Source organism: Telopea speciosissima, chromosome 3, assembly GCF_018873765.1.
Source record: "Telopea speciosissima isolate NSW1024214 ecotype Mountain lineage chromosome 3, Tspe_v1, whole genome shotgun sequence".
In the NCBI taxonomy this organism is placed as follows: domain Eukaryota; kingdom Viridiplantae; phylum Streptophyta; class Magnoliopsida; order Proteales; family Proteaceae; genus Telopea; species Telopea speciosissima.
The window spans coordinates 57,771,407-57,793,482 of record NC_057918.1 but is presented as its reverse complement, the minus strand read 5'-3'; the positions used below and the strand labels follow the sequence as shown (position 1 = coordinate 57,793,482).

General features: G+C 37.8%; 1 protein-coding gene across 1 annotated transcript in view; it reads right to left on the bottom strand.

Moving 5' to 3' along the window:
* Positions 1–2,082: 2,082 nt before the first annotated feature.
* Positions 2,083–22,076, bottom strand: part of LOC122653811 (aspartic proteinase 39-like) — a 79,378-nt gene continuing 59,384 nt past the window's right edge. The window contains exons 5-10 of the mRNA XM_043847755.1: positions 17,880–18,042; positions 17,722–17,795; positions 15,810–15,900; positions 9,228–9,303; positions 3,603–3,674; positions 2,083–2,314 (exon numbers count right to left, since the gene is read on the bottom strand). Of these exons, the coding sequence (XP_043703690.1) occupies positions 2,169–2,314; positions 3,603–3,674; positions 9,228–9,303; positions 15,810–15,900; positions 17,722–17,795; positions 17,880–18,042 (622 nt within the window). The 3' untranslated portion in view covers positions 2,083–2,168. The remainder of the gene's footprint in view (positions 2,315–3,602; positions 3,675–9,227; positions 9,304–15,809; positions 15,901–17,721; positions 17,796–17,879; positions 18,043–22,076) is intronic.

Below are 22,076 nucleotides of genomic sequence, written 5' to 3'. Positions count from 1 at the left end.
AATTTGAGATGGTGTGAAACCATGTAATTCTTCATGTTTTCCTTATTTTCCATAAGAGTTGTGAGATGGTACAAATTAGAGTTTCTTTTTGTTTTTTTATTGGAGTTTTTCAAAATTACCAATTTTTCTCCAACCCTTTTTCTTTTTTTTTTAAAAAAGGACAGCGATAGAGGTACTAGTCCACCCGCGCTGCCAAGCTGGCAACGCTGCTTGAGCCGTGCTTCCAGCTTGGCAGCACTGGCAGGGGCATTGATCTGCCCGTGCTGCCAACTTAGTAGCACTGATAGAGGCCAAAGCCTGACCAATGCTGCCAAGCTGGCAGCACCGACAGATTGTGCCTTTTTTTCTCTCTCTTCTTGGATTTAAAAAAAAAAAAAAAGAACAAGTTCTTATTAATTTTTGTTTTAAATGAAAAAAGAAGAAAATGAGAGTCGATTGAGAATGAAGAAAAAGAGTTTCTCCCATTATCCAATCCTATAGAAATCCCCATATCAAATTAATTTAATCGGAATGAGTTATACATAACTGTTGGAGATCCCAAACACCTTATTTCCCCACATAAGATGTGAAGAGATTCGGATATAATAAACAAACTAAAAGAATCAATGGATCCTTTTTATGGTTAATCCATTTATGCAATTCTACAATTTTATACTTATTTTTCAAACCTTATGATTGTTGGAATATAATAAGATGGACAAAAAGTATAAGACTAGAAATATAATATATATAACGAGCAGTAAGTGTAAGACTTATCTGTTTGAGAACCTCCAACAAGTGTGTTGATGAAGATGATGCTGCCAAGTTGTAGTAGCACACAGACAGTAAAAACTGGTTGAGACGAACCAAAGTAGATGTTGTCTTTAAGGTTTAAAACGGGCCCCCCTATACAAGTGTAACATGGGTTTCATTCACATTACCTCAAAGACAACTCAACCACTAATCGAATGTCTTTTGCACAGAGACTTCGACTGATAAGGGAGAGCAAGGCTAGACCCACTAAACATTTGATTGAAAAATGAATTTAATGCAACTAGAGATTCAGAAATACTAGAGAAATTGAAGAGCATATTAAAATAAGATTGTCTTCAAAAAGAATGTTAGAAGAATGGGCAAAACCCCTTCTCTCCATATATTGGAGAGAAAAAGAGACCATTTTTTTTTTTTGGTAAAAGAAAAAGAGACACCATCAAAAGATATTTTCAAGAGACATGCCCTAACATCACATCTTTTACCAAAAAACTTGTTTGTGGACCATTCAAATAAGTCTCTAATAATCACACGTCATTTAGATGCCTATTGGTGCCTATTAGGAAATGACATAATCCTATAAAAATATTTTGAATTTTTAATATTAAAAAATTTAAAAATTTCAACAGATTCAATGAGAGTGATTTCACATTTAAGTTGTCTCGTGACTCATATTTTGTCACGACTTGCTCTTTTTGCTTTGTCTCCTCGTCTTTGCTTCGCTTTTGGCATTCAATATCTTCCACCCCCCCCCGCCCTCCCCCACCACACACACACACACACCACACCTTATTATGTTAAAATCAGCAGTCGAACAGGTCATCATCTGAGACTGATTTCCTTAATGTACGCACACACTACACCTTTTATGTTAAAATCAGCAGTCGAACTGTTCATCATCTGAGACTGATTTCCTTAATGTACACAAAATCTGGAGGCACACCATCATTAGTGGTTTCATCACCCAAGTTTTACTGTTGGAGGTAGCTACCTCTATAGCTTTCAAGGAGACTTAACCTATCAATACAATGTTCAGAGAGAGAGAGAACCCAGGTGTAGGGAACGACGGGTGTTATGATATGCATAGGATGGAAATAAGGGAGAGCTGTATTTGGAGGAACATACAATTACCAAATGGTGCAACAGTAAGGTTGCTCCATTGTGACCAAGTGGTCAAGGGTTCGAGTCTAGAAACAGCCTCTCGGCAAAAAGTAGAGGTAAGGCTGCTTACATTATGACCCTCCCCAGACCCCGCAGTGAAGGGAGCCTCGTGCACTGGGTACACCCTTTTTATACATTTACAAACCAACAACATTCAGGCACGCACAGATATATCAAGCATGATATTTTCATTGAAACAAAAATATAATTTACAACAAAATCAATGGAACCCATACAGCCCATGAGTTGCAGTGATTTCAATATAATAGAACATGCAGCATAATGGTCAGAAACAATATTATACACATCCCCATATCCAGGCCCCTAGCAGAAGACACATTTTTGGCACCCACTTTAGATGAAGCTCCAGAATGTTCATCTTGCAGTTTAATGCTCGAAGAACCTGCAAACAAAGGGACCAAGTTAATCGAAATGCTTTAGTTATTTTTTCTATGGGAAAAAGATCCTCATGCCGACAATGTAGGGATCCTTTCCCACACCCTCTCACATCCTGACCAAGTGGGACGATTAATACGACCAGGAAGTAATAAATGCTGAATGGTATGCCTAATATGGCTTCAATTACAATTTAGCAACTCCATAATTGTCCTTCACCTTTTTCCATGACAAATAATAGTGTCAACTTACAGAATGGTCTCCCAACAGAATTCTGAACCAAATTAAAATTACTAAAATAGAAATCCAACAACGAATTCATAGCTTCCTAGATACAACTCAGATTTGCAAGATCTTGGCCTTGATGGAGGAAGGTAAATGAATACACATTCAAGTAGTTCCAAAGAAAGTGACCAAAACATACAAATTTTGACCACCCAAAACTGGCCCAAAATAAATTGAATGGAATAACTAGTATAATGACTTAAAATGCAAAAAGGAAATTGGCAAAGTTGTTCCACGTACGCATGATCTCATTGAGTTGAAAATAGACTTCCCAAAGAGACAACTTCACTATTTGAAGCTTTAGATCCTCCCACATCATACAGACGTATCTTCTAGAGAATCTAACCTAAATTCCACATACAGTGGAAGGCCCAAAATGAAAAGGAGTACCAGAAGGTGAAAGATAATATTCCGTAACAGCCTCACCATCTCACAATTAAATTAGGGAAAAAAGGCTGAATGGGTTGATATGTAACTGGAACCTACTAATGATGGATGATTCTTGACCTTGGACAAAATAGCGATGGTTTACACACACACACACACAAACAGAAACAGATAATATGTATACATACAGACATGAACATGTTTATCAACAGTTTCAGCTACGCAGCTTTCACATAAAGCAAATACAATTCCATTAGCATGTTTCCTATAATAAGCCACCGATATGGCGATATCTATACAACCCATTTCAGTTTGAAAATAAAGAAGGAAAAATAGTTAAAAGTATATTTGCAAATATATGCCTTGTTCAACTGAAATAGGTGCAGGTTTGCTTCAAGCAGTTCCATACAAATTATGTTTGAATAATTTTCAGATTTCAGTCATCCCATGGAGAGCTCAAGTTTGTTCATCATGAAGATCAAAATAACATATAGCCATCATAAATGAGACTACTATTCACAAAACATAAATAAATAAAATAACCAAAGTGACACTATCAAGTAACTTCTCTAAGGGAGGAGAAGTCGTCATGTCATCAACCAAGGAAAAAGGAAGCAACTCACAATTGTATTCAGTCCACCCAATGACCTGATTCTCAAGGTCATATAGAACAAGCTTATTTGATAACACTAAATCTGCATAGAGAACATACGAATAAATAGAATGTCAAGATTAACTATTAATCAGGTCCATCAAGCTCTATGCAAATGAATAAATATGTAAACTAAATCTTCTATTGATCATTGGAGTGATTTTGACCAAGATTCATCATAACTAGGATGCCTCCTAAGAAATCTATGAATGAGAAATGACAATTGACCACTGGTTCCATACCAACTTTCTATTTCCATCTTATCTTAAGCAAGGAAGAAATAATACTAGTGCTCCCCAACAGAGTTAAAAAAACTTGGTTTAGATTATCATAATGTGATATCAAGTCTTATATTGGATTTGGAACAACAAAACAACAGAGAGGGGTTAGGGTTACCTTTAGATACATGAAGGCAAATCCTCCAATAGAAAACAGTCTTGTTCCTATCACCATCCGATGGAAGAAGCTCTTTCAATGGTGAAACCCTAATGGAGAAGAGACTATCTCTTCCTCATTATGTAATCCTCCCTCAATTTTGAATTCTTAATTCATTAAAGACATTAGGATTTCTCATGTCCATCGTATCTATAACATATCCGCTTTTAATCCAACGGTTGTGATCGGGCCAAATGTTGTGATCCCACAACTTGTCCATTATCACAATAAGAACAATTCATGTGAGATGTAACCATTTAACCCTCAAGTGATAGAAACTATATTATGTCCCTCCACATAATATCACATAACGGACTTATGGATATGGAAACAGGCACCGTCAAAAACCCTAACACGTCGAACGAACAATATCAGAGAGTCTTAACCGATGATTGGACATAAAACATTTTTAAAACAATTTTAAAATATAATAGTCATAATAATATTTTAAACCACTTTGTAACAATTTACAAAACTGCCACCAGTACAAGAAATTTCGTCCAATCACAGTCAGATAACTCTCTCAAGATGTTCTCCCTTTCAAAAAGTGGATATCTTGCATCTCTTTCATCTATAGTGGAACATTGTACGTAAGTTACACCGATATGTAGCTAGTGTAGGCATCAACCTTTGGTACACCACAGATGCATAATGCGCAACAACAACGGTAAGAACATCTCAGGTATAAGGACAAAGCAACTATAGGAGATTCTTCTTGCTCAAACAACCAGCGGTATTCTATACAAGAATATTGAATGATCACGTTCAACACACACACACACTTATGAATACTCACACTAATATTCTGCAATCACATTGTGAGAATACAATGTTACAACCATAAGAACAGAATGCCCAATTCTGTTCCTAGTTGTGAACACTTTAAGGTCATACCTAGGGCAACCATCACACATAAAATATCAACTTAAATTAATAAACTCAATCTTTATTAAAATGGATTTGATGGACATACCAATCGCCGGGCATTATGTAGATACCCTCATTATGACAAACATCCTATGACAATGGATGTAGGTATGATTGCACATCTATCTAACTGTAACATAGTCAGAATGTCATTTGTATATGGAATAGTTATTATTTACTTTAAATACTTCCATATAGTAACTACATAAAGTAATAAAATTGGTGACTTGGATGATTTACCCATTAGTAAACAAATGGCTACCAAACATGTCAAGTAGTTTTACTATTTTACCCTATATTTACCTTAACTAATCCACCCTTTGAATTTTTAAACATATTAACATTACAATTAAACTAAAGGAGAAAAATTCTCAGTGGGGGAGTGTACCACCCACGCCCAGACACAGAGGGGGGGGGGGAAGTGACTGCCCCGCCCCACATGAAAGGCAGAAATCATGTCGCCCCAATGATGCCAACAAGCGTGCTCTGCCGCGCTCCCCCACAGAGAACGCCGACCCTAAACTAAGATAAGAATTTTATAATATTTATACCAAATTAATGAATTCAAATATTATACAACAACAACAATAACAATTCAGCCCTACAGATCCTTGCCTCCAATCAGCTCTATTCGAGATCATACTTGATACAAAGCCTAAGCTATGCATGACTTCCTCATCACTTCCCCTAAGGTCATTTTTAGGTCTGCCCTTGGCTCTTTTAGTTCCTTGAATCTAAATCAAATCACTCCTCCATACTGGAGCATCCAAAGGCCTCCATTGAACATGATCATGCCACCTCAAATGACTTTCTCGTAGCTCATCATTTATCGGAGCTACTCCCAAATCAGCTCTAATATGATCATTCCTTACTTTACCAAATTCAAAAATTATATATACATAAAATATTTCTATCTTTTTGTTGAAGAAAATTATATGTATTCGTATATAACACTTTTTATGTCATGAATATAAAGTTAAGACATTACTACCATAAAAAAACTGTAGAGTTTATCTTTTTAATCTAAGATAAATAAGAAACATTATAGAAAAAAATGTGATACAGTTTGGGTTTTATCTAAGACATGCTCCATTAAAATCAATGTAAATGTTCCAATATTTAGAACTATATGAAAGAGTGGCACATTTTTTTTGACAAAATAAAATAAACTTCTGAATTTCTGTATATATACCATAAAAAATGTAAAAATTTAGGGTCTAAGTTCAAAAACAAAAAAAAAAAATTATGAAAATTTTTGAGCAATGAATAAGAAGGGGCTCAGTTTCCACTCCCTTTTGGTACAAAGGAGAAGGCTAAATAATGTTTTTTCAATCTCAAAGCTGCAACAAGGACTTGTTTGAACACAGTTCATTTTATTGCTAGAAGATCCAAGACTAATGAATTAAGACAGAAAAAGGAGAAAGTACAGGATTAATGTCTAGGCATACCCAGATGAGTACAAAAACAAAAAAAAAGAGGGGAAGGAAGACCCACCTTCAGCAAAGCCATCACAGGAAAGAGCATAACCCACTCCCTAGATAAAACGAAATCTAGGCCTACTTAAAGCATCAAACTGAATATCACCCTGAATATGAACAGGGAAAGCAACCATCTCAGCCGAGAAACCACGAAATCCGCTATTGGATTAGCCTCTCGAAAACAATGGGTCAATTTCCATTCAATGGAAGACAGAAAATGCTGTAGGAAATTCCACATTTGCATTGCAAACCAAGGGATAGATCTAGATTGAATTGCAACAACAACCACTATTGAATCGCATTCAACCCAAAGTTTCTGAATTTCCAACTCCTTGGTTTTGATGAAACCATAGAGGAGGGTTGGGAATTCCGCTTCGTAGTTAGTACAATGACCCAGATAAGCTGAATAGGAAAACCAGACAGCATTTTCATGATCACGAAATAATCAACCAGCTCCACCCCTATCTGGATTTCCAATCGAGCTACCAGCTATATTTAACTTCCACCAACCTCTAATAAGCTTACACCAATGAACTTCTAAAATATAGGAAGGCCGATTAGGCCGAATAGTAATACCCAAAAGACGCGACAGCAGCAAATCCTCCACCAATTTCTTTGAGCACTCAGTTCATGGACATCCTTAGAACTGACAAATGCAGACCACAATTACTTTTTCCCTCTTTTGAAAAATAGATCACAAAAAGATGCAACAAGGACTCATTTGAATACTCAGTTCATAGACATCCTTAGAACTGACAAATGTGGACCACAAATTTTTTTCCCCTCTTTTGAGAAAACGAAAAAAGGTCACAAAAAAGTACGTACTAAAGGAGGGTTGAAGAGAAACCTGGGCGAGGACTACACTCAAAGCTTGGGTAGAGACTACGAATCTAATATCTTGTTAATACATTTTTGTTCAGTATGCAACCTGATTCATGTGAACAAATCGTAGACTCTACTCCCAATGCCTGTTAATATATTCCAACATCCAATAGATCTTAGGCCGCATTGTTTAGAGGGGACCATAGTTGTCAAGGCGCTAGGCGATCCAAGGCGTTCGAGGTCCTCCCTAAGCACCTATGCTTAAGCGGTGCCTAGGCGGCCTAAATTGTGTTCCAATACTATTTTTTTAATATATCAGTTATATGTGTGAAACAATCAAAACACACATTTGGTTTATATGTTCTTGGAATTGGATATTTTAAGATATAGTTAGTTTCACGTTTGGTTTATACTGTTGTTCTTAGAAAATATGATGTTATAACTAAGCAATTAACCTGCTCTCGATTTAGAGAAATGTTCTTGTTCTCTAAGAAATTTGATTGGTCAAATGATTTTATTTTTACATGAGACTTTTTGTATTACGTAGAACACAAAACCAGCTTTCTAACAAATCCAAGATTGCTTAAATCTGATTTATATTGAAGGAGTTATGTTTCGGTCAAACCTTATTTGGTGTGCGCGAATGCTGTGAAAATCGCTCTGAATGAAAATATTTTTTTAGATATCAAAACAAATGAATAGTTTACCGCACTTTTGGTTTTTAGCAATGTTTTACCGTATTAAGATTTATGGAATTTTTAGATTTGAGAAAAATCCCAACATTAGAAAGTTGAAAATTTCACTTACCGCCAAAAATCTAGCTTTTGTTCTTGAACTAGGGGGTTGAGTTTTTATCCTTTTGGAGTTTGAATTATTAACTATTTTTATTGGATTCAACTGGGGAGGTATTTGCTTATTTATGAATAATATCTTGAGTAAATGAAATATAAAAACATTTACTTCAATGATATTTGGCATAAATTAATGCCATAACTTGGTTCGATACCAATTAAACCAATGCACGACGCCCTACAATAAGGCGGCAGCCGCCTAGGCACCCAGAAATCCGCCTGGATGCCTATCAGACGCCTTGGCGACACCTTGACAACTATGGAGGGGACTTAGGTGCGCTGGGAGAATTGGGGTAGAAAAATATTGACGTGGCACTTCAAAATCCCACCCCAATCTTGTTGGTTATCCTGGGGTGGTGAATTTACAAAAGCTCAAGGAACATCATTAATTGTTTTGTCTGTTGATGTGGCACTTCAAAATCCCACCCCTAGTCTATCCAAAGTTCCACCAAATTGGTGGGACTTTGGTTACTATTCATGGGAAAAGTAACTTTACCTCAACATTTTCACTCCAATAAAACCCCACCAACATGTTTGTCCCATCTTCCCAACAATCCCACCCCACCTTCCCCTCTAAACAAACGAGGCGTTAATGATGAATTAATTATGAATTTTTTGGTAAATAGATTAATTAATCAAGCTGGCATCAACAAGTGAAACTAGTCAGCTATGTAGCCTGAGGTTACACACCATATTAACCACCAACAGTCTACATCACCTATGAATGGACACACACAAACAACATATGTACCTTTTCAATACAAAAATAGGGTCTAGCTGTTAATTTATTAAGAAACAGCAAGACCAGGTTTCTGTATTGAAAAGTTTGTGAAGTTTCACTGTCTTCTACTATGTATGTCTTTGTGCATGTGCTGTGTGTGCCTATTTATGTGTTTCTTAATAAATATTATCTTCCACATGGTTGCGAGACAGTGAAGGATATTGAAGCATAATTGCAGAGAAATTTCTTAGTGTATATTAGCTATTGAAAATATCCAAAAATTAACCATGGTGAATATATTATGATGCTGACGGAACAGCAGCTTGAAATGAGAACTGAGACATTAATTATTTGCTGTATACCTCCAAAAATAGTCAAGTGCGAGGAACCTTTGGACTGCTTCCCACTACTTTGCCAACCAATACACCAATCAGTTTCCTGTAAACATGTCAAAAATAGCAAAAATAATATCAGTATCATAAATGAAGGTTACAAAGATGATTAAGGATATGACAATTTAACCAATAAAGGACCTGATTAGAAAACAATAATCTATTACTAAAATAAGGATTAAAATAAAAGTGACAAGATTTCTCTTCTGACAGTTCTGTAGAAGGAATATATTACATGAAGATTCTTGTGTCGCCCACAATCAACTGTGGTATGTCTAGACCAATTTGTGTATTATTAATTTATGTGTTTTCTCTCTTTCTGGGCTTTGTTCTCCTAAATCCTAATAGGTTAACTAATTTATCAAGATAGAATATATATGACCAGGCTCACATTTGAGAAAAATCAAAACACATCATGGCACTAAAAATTTTCATAAAGAAGTCACACATACACCCTACACCTGATTACACCTGTGTATGTGTGTTTGTGTGTGTAAGAGAGAGAGAGAGAGAGAGAGAGAGAGAGTAGAACCTGTCAACAATGAGAGAAGAAGAAAGAGAAGAGAAGAGAAAATCGCAAGAGAGAGAACTGATGTGCAGGTCGGGAGTTACACAATGTGTAATCTCCTACTAAACTTCAATATATATATATAAACTAAGGGCAAAACAGGGAAGTCAAAATGAAAAACAAATTACATAGATGACTTAACTACCTTCTCACATGTCTCAGTATTAGCACCAGGCGCTAATACCGAGACTCACATGAATCTCAATAACACTCCCCCTCAAGCTGGAGCATAGATGTTAATCATGCCCAGCTTCTTATAAATATAATCCACTCTTGCACAGTTGCACTCCCCAAAGACTTTGTAAACACATCTGCAAGTTGCTCTCCAGTACGAACATGATAAGGAAAAATCAGCCCTTGTTGTAGATTCTCTTGAACAAAATGGCAGTCAACCTCAATGTGTTTCATTCTTTCATGAAACACTGGATTTGAAGAAATATGGACAGCAGCTTGATTGTCACACCACAGTTGCATTGGAGAATCAGCAACAAAGCCAAGCTCAGGCAATAACTGTTTTACCCACATTAATTCACAGGTAGCATGTGCCATAGCCTTATACTCTGACTCTGCACTAGAACGAGCAACTACTGTCTGTTTCTTGCTCTTCCAAGACACCAAGTTCCCTCCAACAAACACACAATAACATATAGTAGACCTCATGTCAACCGGAGATCCTAACCAATCAACATCCGAAAAACCCTCTATCCGCCCATGGCCATTATCACTATAGAGAAGACCACGTCCAGGAGCCTTTTTGAGGTAACGCAAGATATGCACAACAGCCTCCCAATGAGATGTCTAAAGAGCAGATAAAAACTGACTCACCACACTCACAAGAAAGGCAATATCAGGTCGAGTCACTGTCAGATAATTTAACTTTCCAACCATGGTTCAAAATTTCATGATATATCATCGAAATTTCAGCAAATTTCGACACTACTGAGACAAGATGGGCTTCCGAAATGAAAAATGTTCAAATTTCACGAAATTTCGTAAATTTGTTTCATTACTTTGTTTAAATTTCTTATTATGTCTTTTAGTGCTTAAATAATGTGTATTTAACTATTTATACATCGGGTCGGACCATATACTGTCAATCAAGGTCCGACCATCTACTGTCAATCAAGGGTGCAAACCCAAAACACTACTTTGAGTGGATTTTTTTGCAATATGAAGATTTAAATGTGTTTATTTAGCTTAAATAAGGGTGTATATGAAGTATCATGCCTCAATATGGCAAAAAACCCACCGAGATGGAGTGCTGAAATATGGAAGAAAAAATACCATATTTTGCCAAAATTTCGGAAATTTTGACTAGCCCGAAATGGCGAGAAGAGACGAAATTTCAAACTATGATCCCAACTAGCCTACGATACTTCCCAGGATTAGGCAAGACATCACCATCATCAACAATAAATTTCAAATTAGGATCCATGTGAGTATCTAGAGGTTTAGAACCCAAAATCCCTGTCTCTGAGAGAAGGTCAAGAACATATTTTCATTGTGAAAGAGAAATTCCTTTCTTTGACTGAGCCACTTCCACACCCCAAAAATACTTTAATTTTACTAGATCTTTGGTCTAAACCTTTTGTTGCAAATGTTCCTTCAAACTTTCAATGCTAGAAACATCATCTCCTATAATAACTATATCATCTACATAAACCACAAGGAATATTTTCTTGCACTAGACTAGCGAAAAAACACAGAATGATCACTAGCACACTGTGTCAGCCCAAACTCTAACATAACTTCAGTGAACTTGCCAAACCAAGCCTGAGGGAATTGTTTCAGACTATATAATGACTTCTTCAGCTTGCACACTAGACCAGATTCCCCCTAAGCAACAAACCCAGGAGGTTGATCCATATAAGCCTCCTCATTAAGATCTGCATGTAAGAAAGCATTCTTAACATCTAACTGGTACAACGGCCAATGATAAGTGGCAACAAGGGAAATCAAAATACGGACAAAAGTAAGCTTTGCCACAGGAGAAAAAATATCTAGGTAATCTACACCATATACTTGGGCATAGCCCTTTGCCACAAGACGGGCCTTCGAACGAGCCAAGGACTCATAAGGGTTCACTTTCACCACATACACCCAACGACAACCAATGATAGATTTACTTGAGGGTAAGGGAACAAGATCCCAAGTCTGATTTTTTTCCAACGCCAACAATTCCTCATTTGTAGCAACCCTCCAACCAGGATGAGATAATGCCTCTGCAACAAACTTAGGAATAGGATGATTTCAACAGTATTCAAACATGAATGGAAGGTGGAAGATAAACCAGCATAGGACACAAAGTTAGATATGGGGTGTTGAGTACAACTCCGAATACCTTTATGAAGCGTAATAGGTCGAGATCAGAAGAAGGTTCCAATGGAGAAGAAATACATACTGCAGGATCCGCTGGCGAAGAAGTTATGGAGCAGAGGAAACTGAAGTGGGGGGACCCCATACTTTCCATTGGTGACATTGAAATACAATAGGAGGAGGTGTCGATGATGAGGCAGCTTACGGAACAGGGTTAACAATCGACTGAACAATAGAAACGGGAAGATCATCATCCAACTTAGACAGAGTAAAAGAAGAACCATCATATGGGGTGGATTCAAAGAAGGAAACATCAGTTGTAACAAAGTATTTCTACAACTAAAAAGAATAATAGTGATAACCCTTTTGAGTGCGGGAATAACCAGCAAACATACACTTATGAGCTTTGGGATCCAACTTTGAAACACCATGACGATCATCACGAATAAAGCAAACACTGCCAAACACCTGTGGTGGAAAAACAAACAATGGCATAGAAAGAAATAACAAAGAAAAGGGAATACCACCATGCAAAATAGAGGAAGGCATGCTGTTAATGAGGTAACAAGCAGTCAAAACAGCATCTGCCCAAAAAGGTTTAGCTACTTTTATCTCAAATAAAAGAGACCGAGTGACTTCTATTAAATGTTTATTCTTCCTATCGACTACACCATTTTGTTGTGTGGTGTCAACACAAGAGGATTGATGAATAATACCACGTTGCACCATAAAATCAGCAAAAGGGGCAAAAAAAAATACTCCTTAGCATTATCACTACGAAGAATATGCAAAGGAGTTTGAAACTGATTATTTACTTCATTCACAGATGCACAAAAGATGGAAAATCATTCTGAACAGATTTTCATTAAATAAAGCCAGGTAACCCTGGAATAGTCATCAACAAAGTTAACAAAATACAAGAACCCAACTTGGACACGACAGGACAGAGCCCATGCATCTAAATGAACTAAAGAAAAAGGTTGGTCAGACCATTTATTGACTCTAGGAGGTTAACTCACACGGTGAAGTTTTTCAAACTGATAGGACTCACAATTCAAACTAGAAAGTGACAAAAAACAAGGGTCGAGCAGCTTCAAACTCTCCAATGAAGGATGACCTAAACGACAATGAATCTGGTGGGATGACGCCACACTGGAACACGCCCTAGATTTTGTGTCCTCAAGTATATAAAGGCCCCCAGATTCACGGCCTCTACCAATCATCTTCTTCGCTGTAAGATCTTGAAACACACAAGAGTCCGAGAAAAAGGTTACAGAACAGTTATAGGTTTTGGTAAACCGATTAACATATAAGAGATTAAAAGGAAAGTCAGGTAAATACAAAACTGAAGATAAAGACACAGAAAAAGTAGCATGAACAAAGCCAGAGCCAGTCACTTTAGCTAAGGAACCATCAGCTAAAGTAACACTAGATGATGATGTTTGGAAGGACGAAAATATACCTGAGACTCCAGTCATATGATCCGAAGCCTCTGAATCAATGATTCAGGGATGAGAGGTAGCGGTCAAAAGACATGCAGTAGCATTACCTGTCTGAACAAAGTTGGTGGTTGGAGGCTGGGCTAGACTAAGAAATATGGAATTGGGTAAAACGAGCATACTCTTCATCAGACATCTTCACGATCTTACCCTCAGGTTGTGTAGATGTAGAAATAGCAAACTCAATAGTAGTATCAGAATTGGCAAACTATTGTTGAGATGGTTTGCCATGAAGTTTCCAACAAAAGCGTTGGAGATGTCTTGGGCGACCACAATGGTGACAAGTCTTCACCGAACTCAAACTACCAGAAGCACCCTGAGTACCCAAAGTGGGTGGTTTACTAGAACCAGCCCCATGTCCATGACCACCACTATTACCACTGCTACCATTACCAGCCCCACTATTGGACCCACGGTTGGGTGGAAAAGAGGCCAAAGTCGCCATATCAACAGCAGTAGTATTCTCACGAGAAACACATAGAACCCTGAAAAATGTTTCTGACAGTGTGGCTACCTTTTCACCACCAAGAATTTGGGAACGGACTGAATCAAACTCATTCCCAAGTCCTCCCAAAAATCCCATAACAGCAAGCTGTTCCCGCTGACCTTGCATTTGTTCCACATTAGAAGTAATAGGAAGTAGGGAATTAAGCTCCTAATACATCCTCTTAAAATCAGCAAGATATTGGGTCAAAAGACAACCCTTTCAATCAACCCTGTAGAACTCCCGAGACAAGTCATAAATACGGGAGAGGTTGTTTTGTACTCTAGACAAAACATTAAGATACTCCTACAACTCCTTAATAGTATCAATGTGCGTCATCAAATCGACAATTTGATTTTCCATAGAGTTCAGCATCTATCCCAAGATTCTAACATCAATAGTACCCTGTAACGGGTCATCATCAGGTTTATTCTTAAATAAGTGATCCTGCTGATCACGTCTAGTCAAAACCAACTTAACAATTTTCTTCCATTGTTGAAAGTTGGTGGTCCCCTCCAATTTCTTTTCAATAATACGATTAGAGGAAGAGAAAACTTGGGTCATCACAGACTTTGAATTATCAGCCATTATGCACAGTCAACTCAATGGAGTAAAGATGCAAAAAATAGGAGATAAAAATTCTGGAAAATTCAAACCTCAGAACCCTGACAAAGATCGATTCCAAGAGAAGATGATCCACGCAAAAAATATGCTGCCAAGTAATATTCGAAAAAGTCCAACACACTTCCAAAAAAATCCAGTCAAGCAAATAGAGTCCAAAAATGATCTCAAAAACCTGTGAAAAAAATCGATTTTCCACCCTGGAAAAATCGATCTCAAAAACCCTGACAAGTGCTGCCGATTTTAATCTTTAGCTTCCAATGCAATCTTCACTCCACCAATCTCCATCAAACACTTCCACAAACGCAAAGAGAGACCTAGTTCTTAATTTAGAACATGAACTAGTCTCTCAACAGGTCCAAAAAACAGCATAGGGTGCTGCACCCCCTTCAAACAAAAATTAGAAGAAACCGCAAACATTCAATCTCTCACGAACACTTCAATCTCCAATATTAGGTTTAAGAAAAGTGAAGAAGATAATCAAAGAGAGCTGTAACAGTGCCTAAAGCTTTGATACCATGTCAACAATGAGAGAAAAGAAAGAGAAGAGAAGAGAAGAGAAAATCGAGAGAGAGATAACTGATGTGCAGGTCAGGAGTTACACAATGTGTGTAATCTCCCACTAAACTTCAATATATATATTAACTTGGGGCAAAACAGGGAAATCAAAATAAAAAACAAATTACATAGATGACTAAACTACCTTCTCACATGTCTCGGTATTAGCACCAGGCGTTAATACCGAGACTCACATGAATCTTGATAACAGAACCCAACACAAATTGGTAAGCAGGCATTTCTTTTCCATCAGAAAATACGTTCAGGTATCAAATAACATGCATATAATTGGCTTAAGCTTCTGTAGCATGTATATGATACACCAAAAATTCAGAATGCAAAGAACTACAGTGAAACAACAAACATGCCAGAGAACTGCAATAAGACATGCAAATTTTGTCATACAACAGAAAGGGAAAAGGCAAACAACCACACCCACATGGAAAAAAAACAGGGACCATAACTATAAGGAACACCTTTGAACACTATACCCTCAATTTACTTACCGAGATCTGGAATAAATAGTCATGAGGATAAACCACCAGCAAAAGTGAATTTTCAAAATGAAAAGTAACAGTAGGAAAACCATCATCCACACTGCAATAATTAAGGGTCAAGACTATATTAGTTAAAAAGAAAATATGTAAAGAAAGAAACTCTGTTCTCGCCTTCTCCAAAATGAAACAGAATATATGATTTAAGTACAACAAGCAGTGGCGGACCCTACAATCATACATACATCCACTAAATTTTTTGAAAGAAGTACGGAGAAGAACTATTATATACATACACACAAGATATTTGGATGAACACACACAAATCCACCACTGACCTACCCTAAACCACACAGGAAAGCATACAGAGATGAACTAGAAGAGAATATGTGGGCGTTACAAGTAGGCAGTGCAAGTGAATTTTGCAGAATGCTAGAAGGAATTAATAGGAAATTGGGAATCCAAAGAATTTCTAAGATTTAAGAATATTGAGAAGCACTCCTTTTGGTGCTCCACCTTGGTACAGCACACATAATACTAAGGAGATAATTATTCTGAGAGTTTCTAGTGTCACAACATGTAATATCCTTGGTTTGTGGGGTCATTTGATTTTCTCATGAGAAAAACAGCGTAGTCCCTTCATTGGAACGATAATACAATAAGTAGTCTTTCATAGTAGTTTTGATTGAAGGATCCCGCTTCAGAATGTGAATTATGTATGGTTGTACAAGCATATAAGATGGGAGCAATATTGACAACTGAGGAAAGTCAACTTGGTTGGCAGGTTGCTGGGTTGTGAATTTATTCACAGTCCAACCACTGACCCAACAACAAGACTGAATGCTGGGGTCATGAAGGCTGGTCACTGAGTTGACTCACAAGTCAACCACTGGTCAAATGACTTTGATCTTAAAAGATAAAAAAACAACAGTTGCGATATATGTCAAATAAAATTTTCTTTAAACATATTTTTAAGTTATGATCAATGGTAAAGCCATGTGCCTCAAACCCTTTGCCAAAGATTACAACTGAAGCCCTCGTAATAAAGTCAACTAAATCAACAAAACCTTATCCCACCTATATTTGGGTCAGCTACATGGAGTTCTTTGTCCATTTCTCATTTTTCTTATTCTCTTGCATTCTTTCATACTTTCCAGTGAAACACAAATTCCCATTTGGAATGGTGTTTGCTGAAAGGAATATTTTTCATGCTAAAAACTACCACCGTTTTCATGATCTTGTCAACACCAAATCCCAATTTTTTTCGAGGTCATTCTTTTTCTTTTTCTCATCAGAACATCCTTTGAAATGTAACTGAAAACTGGATGCCTTTTGGAGTTTTGGGAGGTTCTCCCATTAGATTAAATATCAGACACACCCTCCCTTGAAGATCACATTTCTAAATCAGTGTCCCAAAAATTGGATTATCTCAGTGAAAACATACTAAAAAATTCACTTTTTAAGAACTGACCAATTAAAGTTTCAGTTTTACACTGTTTGGCTTCTGATGGTATAGAAATGGTCAATTACAGCAAATGCAAGACTTATGTCAAAACATGGGAAAGTTTGATGATGGTTTGGACTGTACATTAGTAGAAAAAGAATCAGAGAATTGAAAGAAAATGGAAATGGTGAAAAATAAAAAAGGCCTAAATATGAACAATCTTATAAAATAAAAAACGTATAATAAAAACAATAAAATTTATATGCTCCAGCAATAAGGGGTTTTTATTTTCCCCTCTTTTTTAAAGCCAAACACACCTTTTGGAGTACATTATATGTTAAAAACATCAAAAAGGGTGGAGGAAGTTTGAATATGTACATACTCTTACCAAAAGATACACAATTTCCAAAATTTGGCATTAATTTAAATTATAAGTAGAGAACATCCAATAAGGCAATGTGGTGGGTTAATGGATCATACCTTTGAGAATATTGAAAGCATAAAAAATCCTTCTGGACAATTTGTATTTTTAAATCAGAGTGCTGAGCCAAAATCTAATAAAATACCAAAACAGAATATAAGCAAGAAATTTAGAATAAGGTTGTTGAAATGAAAAAACTTCAGAAAATATTCCAGACCTCCTTAATTAATGGCTCATAGATGATCTCAGGAAGATAGGCTAAGGTTGTACCACTATCAATTACTGTCCCTTTTTTTGGCCCAGTCTCAAATACATCCCTAGGAATTTTGAGAATGACGCCACCCACCTCAACTCCCTCCATATTGACATTGTAATGTGGCCTATGACAATGAAAAACATATAAGTACATGAAATACATAAATAGGCATCTAACAAATTGAACAAAAAGGAGTAGGACCTCAAAGAAGAACAAGCACGTCAATGCACTACGAAAATATCATGGAAGCAAAAAGATGCAGACTACAATTTTTGTTCCCAAGTGGCAATAAAATTCATCAAGAAGTTAAAAGATCATAGAAGAGTTACGCAAATCAAGCCAACCCAAATGCTCAGGTAACAAAAGGCAAAAGAAAGATGCAAAGTAGAAAAAGAAAACAGAACGGTCCTCACTGTACCATGATACCCAAGCAACAAGCAGAAAAAGCCTCCACTAAGGGTGTCAACAACTTGCCAGGTCTATGTATACCCAGATCCAGACACTATTAAATTCTACAGTTCCATCCCCATGCCAATGTGGGTCTGGGGACCTACCAAATAGTAAAGTAGACACGGCACCTATCAGGTACTGAAGTATATTCTGACATCAACATCAACCTAATGGAAGTGGAAAAAAACAAACCATGAAGGAAGCAAAACTGTCATTTTGTTTTATGTCCAAAACTATCCAGGTCTATCGTAAAAGTGGATTTATATAAGATCCAACTTTTTTTTGGGGGGGGGGGGGGGAGAGGGTGGGGGGAAGGTTTACCCTTCTTTCCTCCCGATATAACTTCACACAATAACAGAACTGTAACAAAATTCTATAAAATCTCTATGGGAAGAACAAACAAGAGAAAACCTTCCCCGAATCCTCTGGCTAATACTTCCCCTCATAAATTCCATCCTACTGCTAGCCACACACAATGTCAGTTTCAGGCTCAATTACCACAATCAAACAAGTAAATAACTTAAAAACTTTCTTCCACCCTAACTCTCAATCGTTAAAAACTGATTGAGATGTTCACACCAAATCCCCCAGCAGATTTATCATGTTTCATGCTTTCAACATTTTATCTTGTGCTAGAAAGTTGGTGTAGGATCATTTTAGTTCTTCCTTGTAGGCTATATAGCTTCTTTCTTTCGTTTTATCTTTTCTGTAAACCCATATAATTATTTAAGCATTTATGTTTTCTCATTATTTACGCAGAATCAATCACCTCTTGATATATGAATAAGGTGATTATTAACATTCTCCTGTTATCAAACACTCTTAGTAAGAGAGTCCAAAATGAATGTGCCCCATATTGGATACAACATTTTCAGGGTCTATTTTTCAAGAAGTCATGTCCTTTTTGCATCCCGGTGAAATAGTTCTCTTTCCATCCAACAAATATGTAGTCAGATTTTGTCACCTTGAAGGAAACATCATATTTAGTTGGGTAAAAAAAAGTGATGCAAGAAAAGCATGAGGCTAAATCTACTAGGCTTGTGATGCAGCCAGCGAATCCTGAACCTAGATTAACAATTAATGAATCAATTGGCTGCAACACAAGTCCAGGTCTAGGCTATTTTCCTGACAAAGGGGTTGAGATGCTTGTGGGTTTGCATGTTCCAGCAGCCTGTGATTGAGAAAAGAAGGGATTACTGCCGAGGGAAGAAAGCAGATCAATAGGAGGGAGAACAGAGGTACGATCGACAGACAGTGAACAGTATCATGAACAGTACAATGAATGGTACCTCAAACAGTGAAAAGAAAAAGAGGAAACAAGAGAAGAAAAGTGGAAGCCTTCTCAGTTACACAATTCAAATCCAAATTCTATATTCCATTCTTTGGGAGGGGTGATTGATTTAAAGATACAAAATTAATTAAAAAGAATCCTCCTAATATATAGTTTCCTAAAATAAGTAAACTAGTTTAGAAACTACTTTTAGGACTCTTATCTTGCTAAACTACAACCTAAAACAGAAACTAAATCTATACAAAGGACTCTACTCAAGACAAAACTCCAACAAATAAGGAATGGACCCCACAAGATCCCTATAAAAAACTACTATTAGATAAATCCTAAATTGAACCAAACCTCCCTCTTTGAGAATGGTGGTGCAAGTTAGCAGGACTTGCTGGAGGTGCACAATAGCAGGGTTTTCGTTTCTTGTGGCCTAGAGTTTCATGGCCAATGCTCCTCCAAGGGAAGATCGCCCACCAGATCCTTCCATGTCTACAGTCGTGGGGCGGCCTTCCAGTCTCCTTTGCAAAGTTGGTTTCACGTTCTATCTCTACACCCCTATTGAAGTGGAGATCAAAAAGCCCTCCAAATATTATGGAGAACCAGAGGTTTTTTTCACCAAAGTAGAAGTGGAGAAGTCTGAGTTCTCTTTTCGTTCTTCTTTGATTGCCAAAGTGCAGCTATGGTAAGCCCTCTCTTTTTGAGATTAAATCCTTCTTGCAGAAGGCTTTGTTTTTGCGAGGGGATGTGATCATATTTACGCTGGATCCACGGCACGTTCTCCTCCGTTTTGCAAATCACTCAGATTACGTCAAGGTATGGATGAAGGAGCAGATTCATGTCCATGGCTACCTGCTGCGGTTCATGAAGTGGACATGCGATTTTAGGTCAGGTTGGGAGTCTCCCTTTGCCCCGATTTGGATTTCCCTTCCAGGACTTCCCGTTAATTTTTATCGAGGTAATTTTCTGCTGTCTATAGCCGGAACGATTGGGAGAGTTCTCAAGATCGACAGCGCGATGATGAATTGCACTCGAACTGTGGCCGCTCGTGTGTGCATTGAAATTGAACTGAGAGCGTCACTTCCCTCTAAGGTATGGATCGGTTGTGGTGGGGATGGATTTTTTAAAAAGGTGGTTTATGAGAAGCTTCCTAGGTACTGTGGGGTTTGCTCCAAGTTAGGTCATAGTGGTGTGACCTATAGAAAGGCCATGAAGAATAAGGCTGCATCACTAGATCCTGAGGGGAAGGGAGTTGTTCTTGATTCAGCTGGTGGAGGAGTTTATGCAACCCATTGTGGGTGTGGTGCATCAAGAAGGAGAGGATAATTCTCAACATGGCGAGGTTCGTCTCGAAGATAGGGTTTTGGGTGAGTCTTGGAAAAGCACTTTACAGGGTGATCGAGATTTTCGGCATCGGGGCTTTCTTGGGTCTGCCAGAGGAGGACAATGGAGACCGGCAAAAGGGCATGGAGGTGCTGGAAGTAGTGCTGTTTGTAACGTGAATAAGAGCAGGGATCCTAAGGTGTCTGCAATCGAAGACCCAGGGAGGGGAGATGGTGCTGTGATTAGTTTGGTCCTACATGTGATACCAACTGAAGGAATTCAGCAGGAAAGGGGCACTCTTGTTGTAGGTGCGCAAACAAACATGTTAGTGAGTCACATGCAAATGGTGGTGCATTGGGTGAGTCAAATGCAATATCAATTGCAAGATCAAGGGAATAGCGTTGGTGATGATATTGGCTTTCCACACGTGATATCAGATGAAAGTCTAGAGGAGGGCAAGTTCAGAGAATCAGCAGGGGGCACGCTAATCGCTATCGAGGCACAAGGGTTAGCAACTTCCCATAGTACTGTATCTACCATCGCTCGCAATCTGGTGTGCAGCAGTTCAAAGATTGTGCCGCTGGAGATTATTAGCGAGGAAGAGGAGAGGTTGGGGGATCGCATTCATGCTGCCTCAGGCTCTCGTTCAGAAGGAGGGTCTCCTAAGCCTTTTATTGATTTAACTTTTTCAGGTCAGGGCACCAAGGATGATTTAGTTTTGATGAAGCGAAAGGAAGAAAATGCTGATAGAGCTACTGTGATGGAGGGATTAAAGAAGTTCAGTGCCTCACTGGAGGAGAGACTTTGCAACACTTTGGAGAGGCTAGGGGAGGAGGTCACTGTTGCAGCCCCGGTTGCTTCTTCAGTGGCAAAGCAAAGGAAAGTTAAGCCTTTGGGTGTCCAGAAGGAGAGGAGCCAAAGGCGTGTCACAAGGTCAATGGGCCCTAAAGGAGTCACTTTGGATCGTTGATAATGAATTGCCTTTTCTGGAATGCCCATGGGATTGGTAATAAGCCTTCTTCTTGCTGTTTAAAATCTTTGGTATTACTTCATAAGCTTGACATTGTGGCTGTTGCGGAGCCGAAAGCCCAATTCTCAAAAGCTAG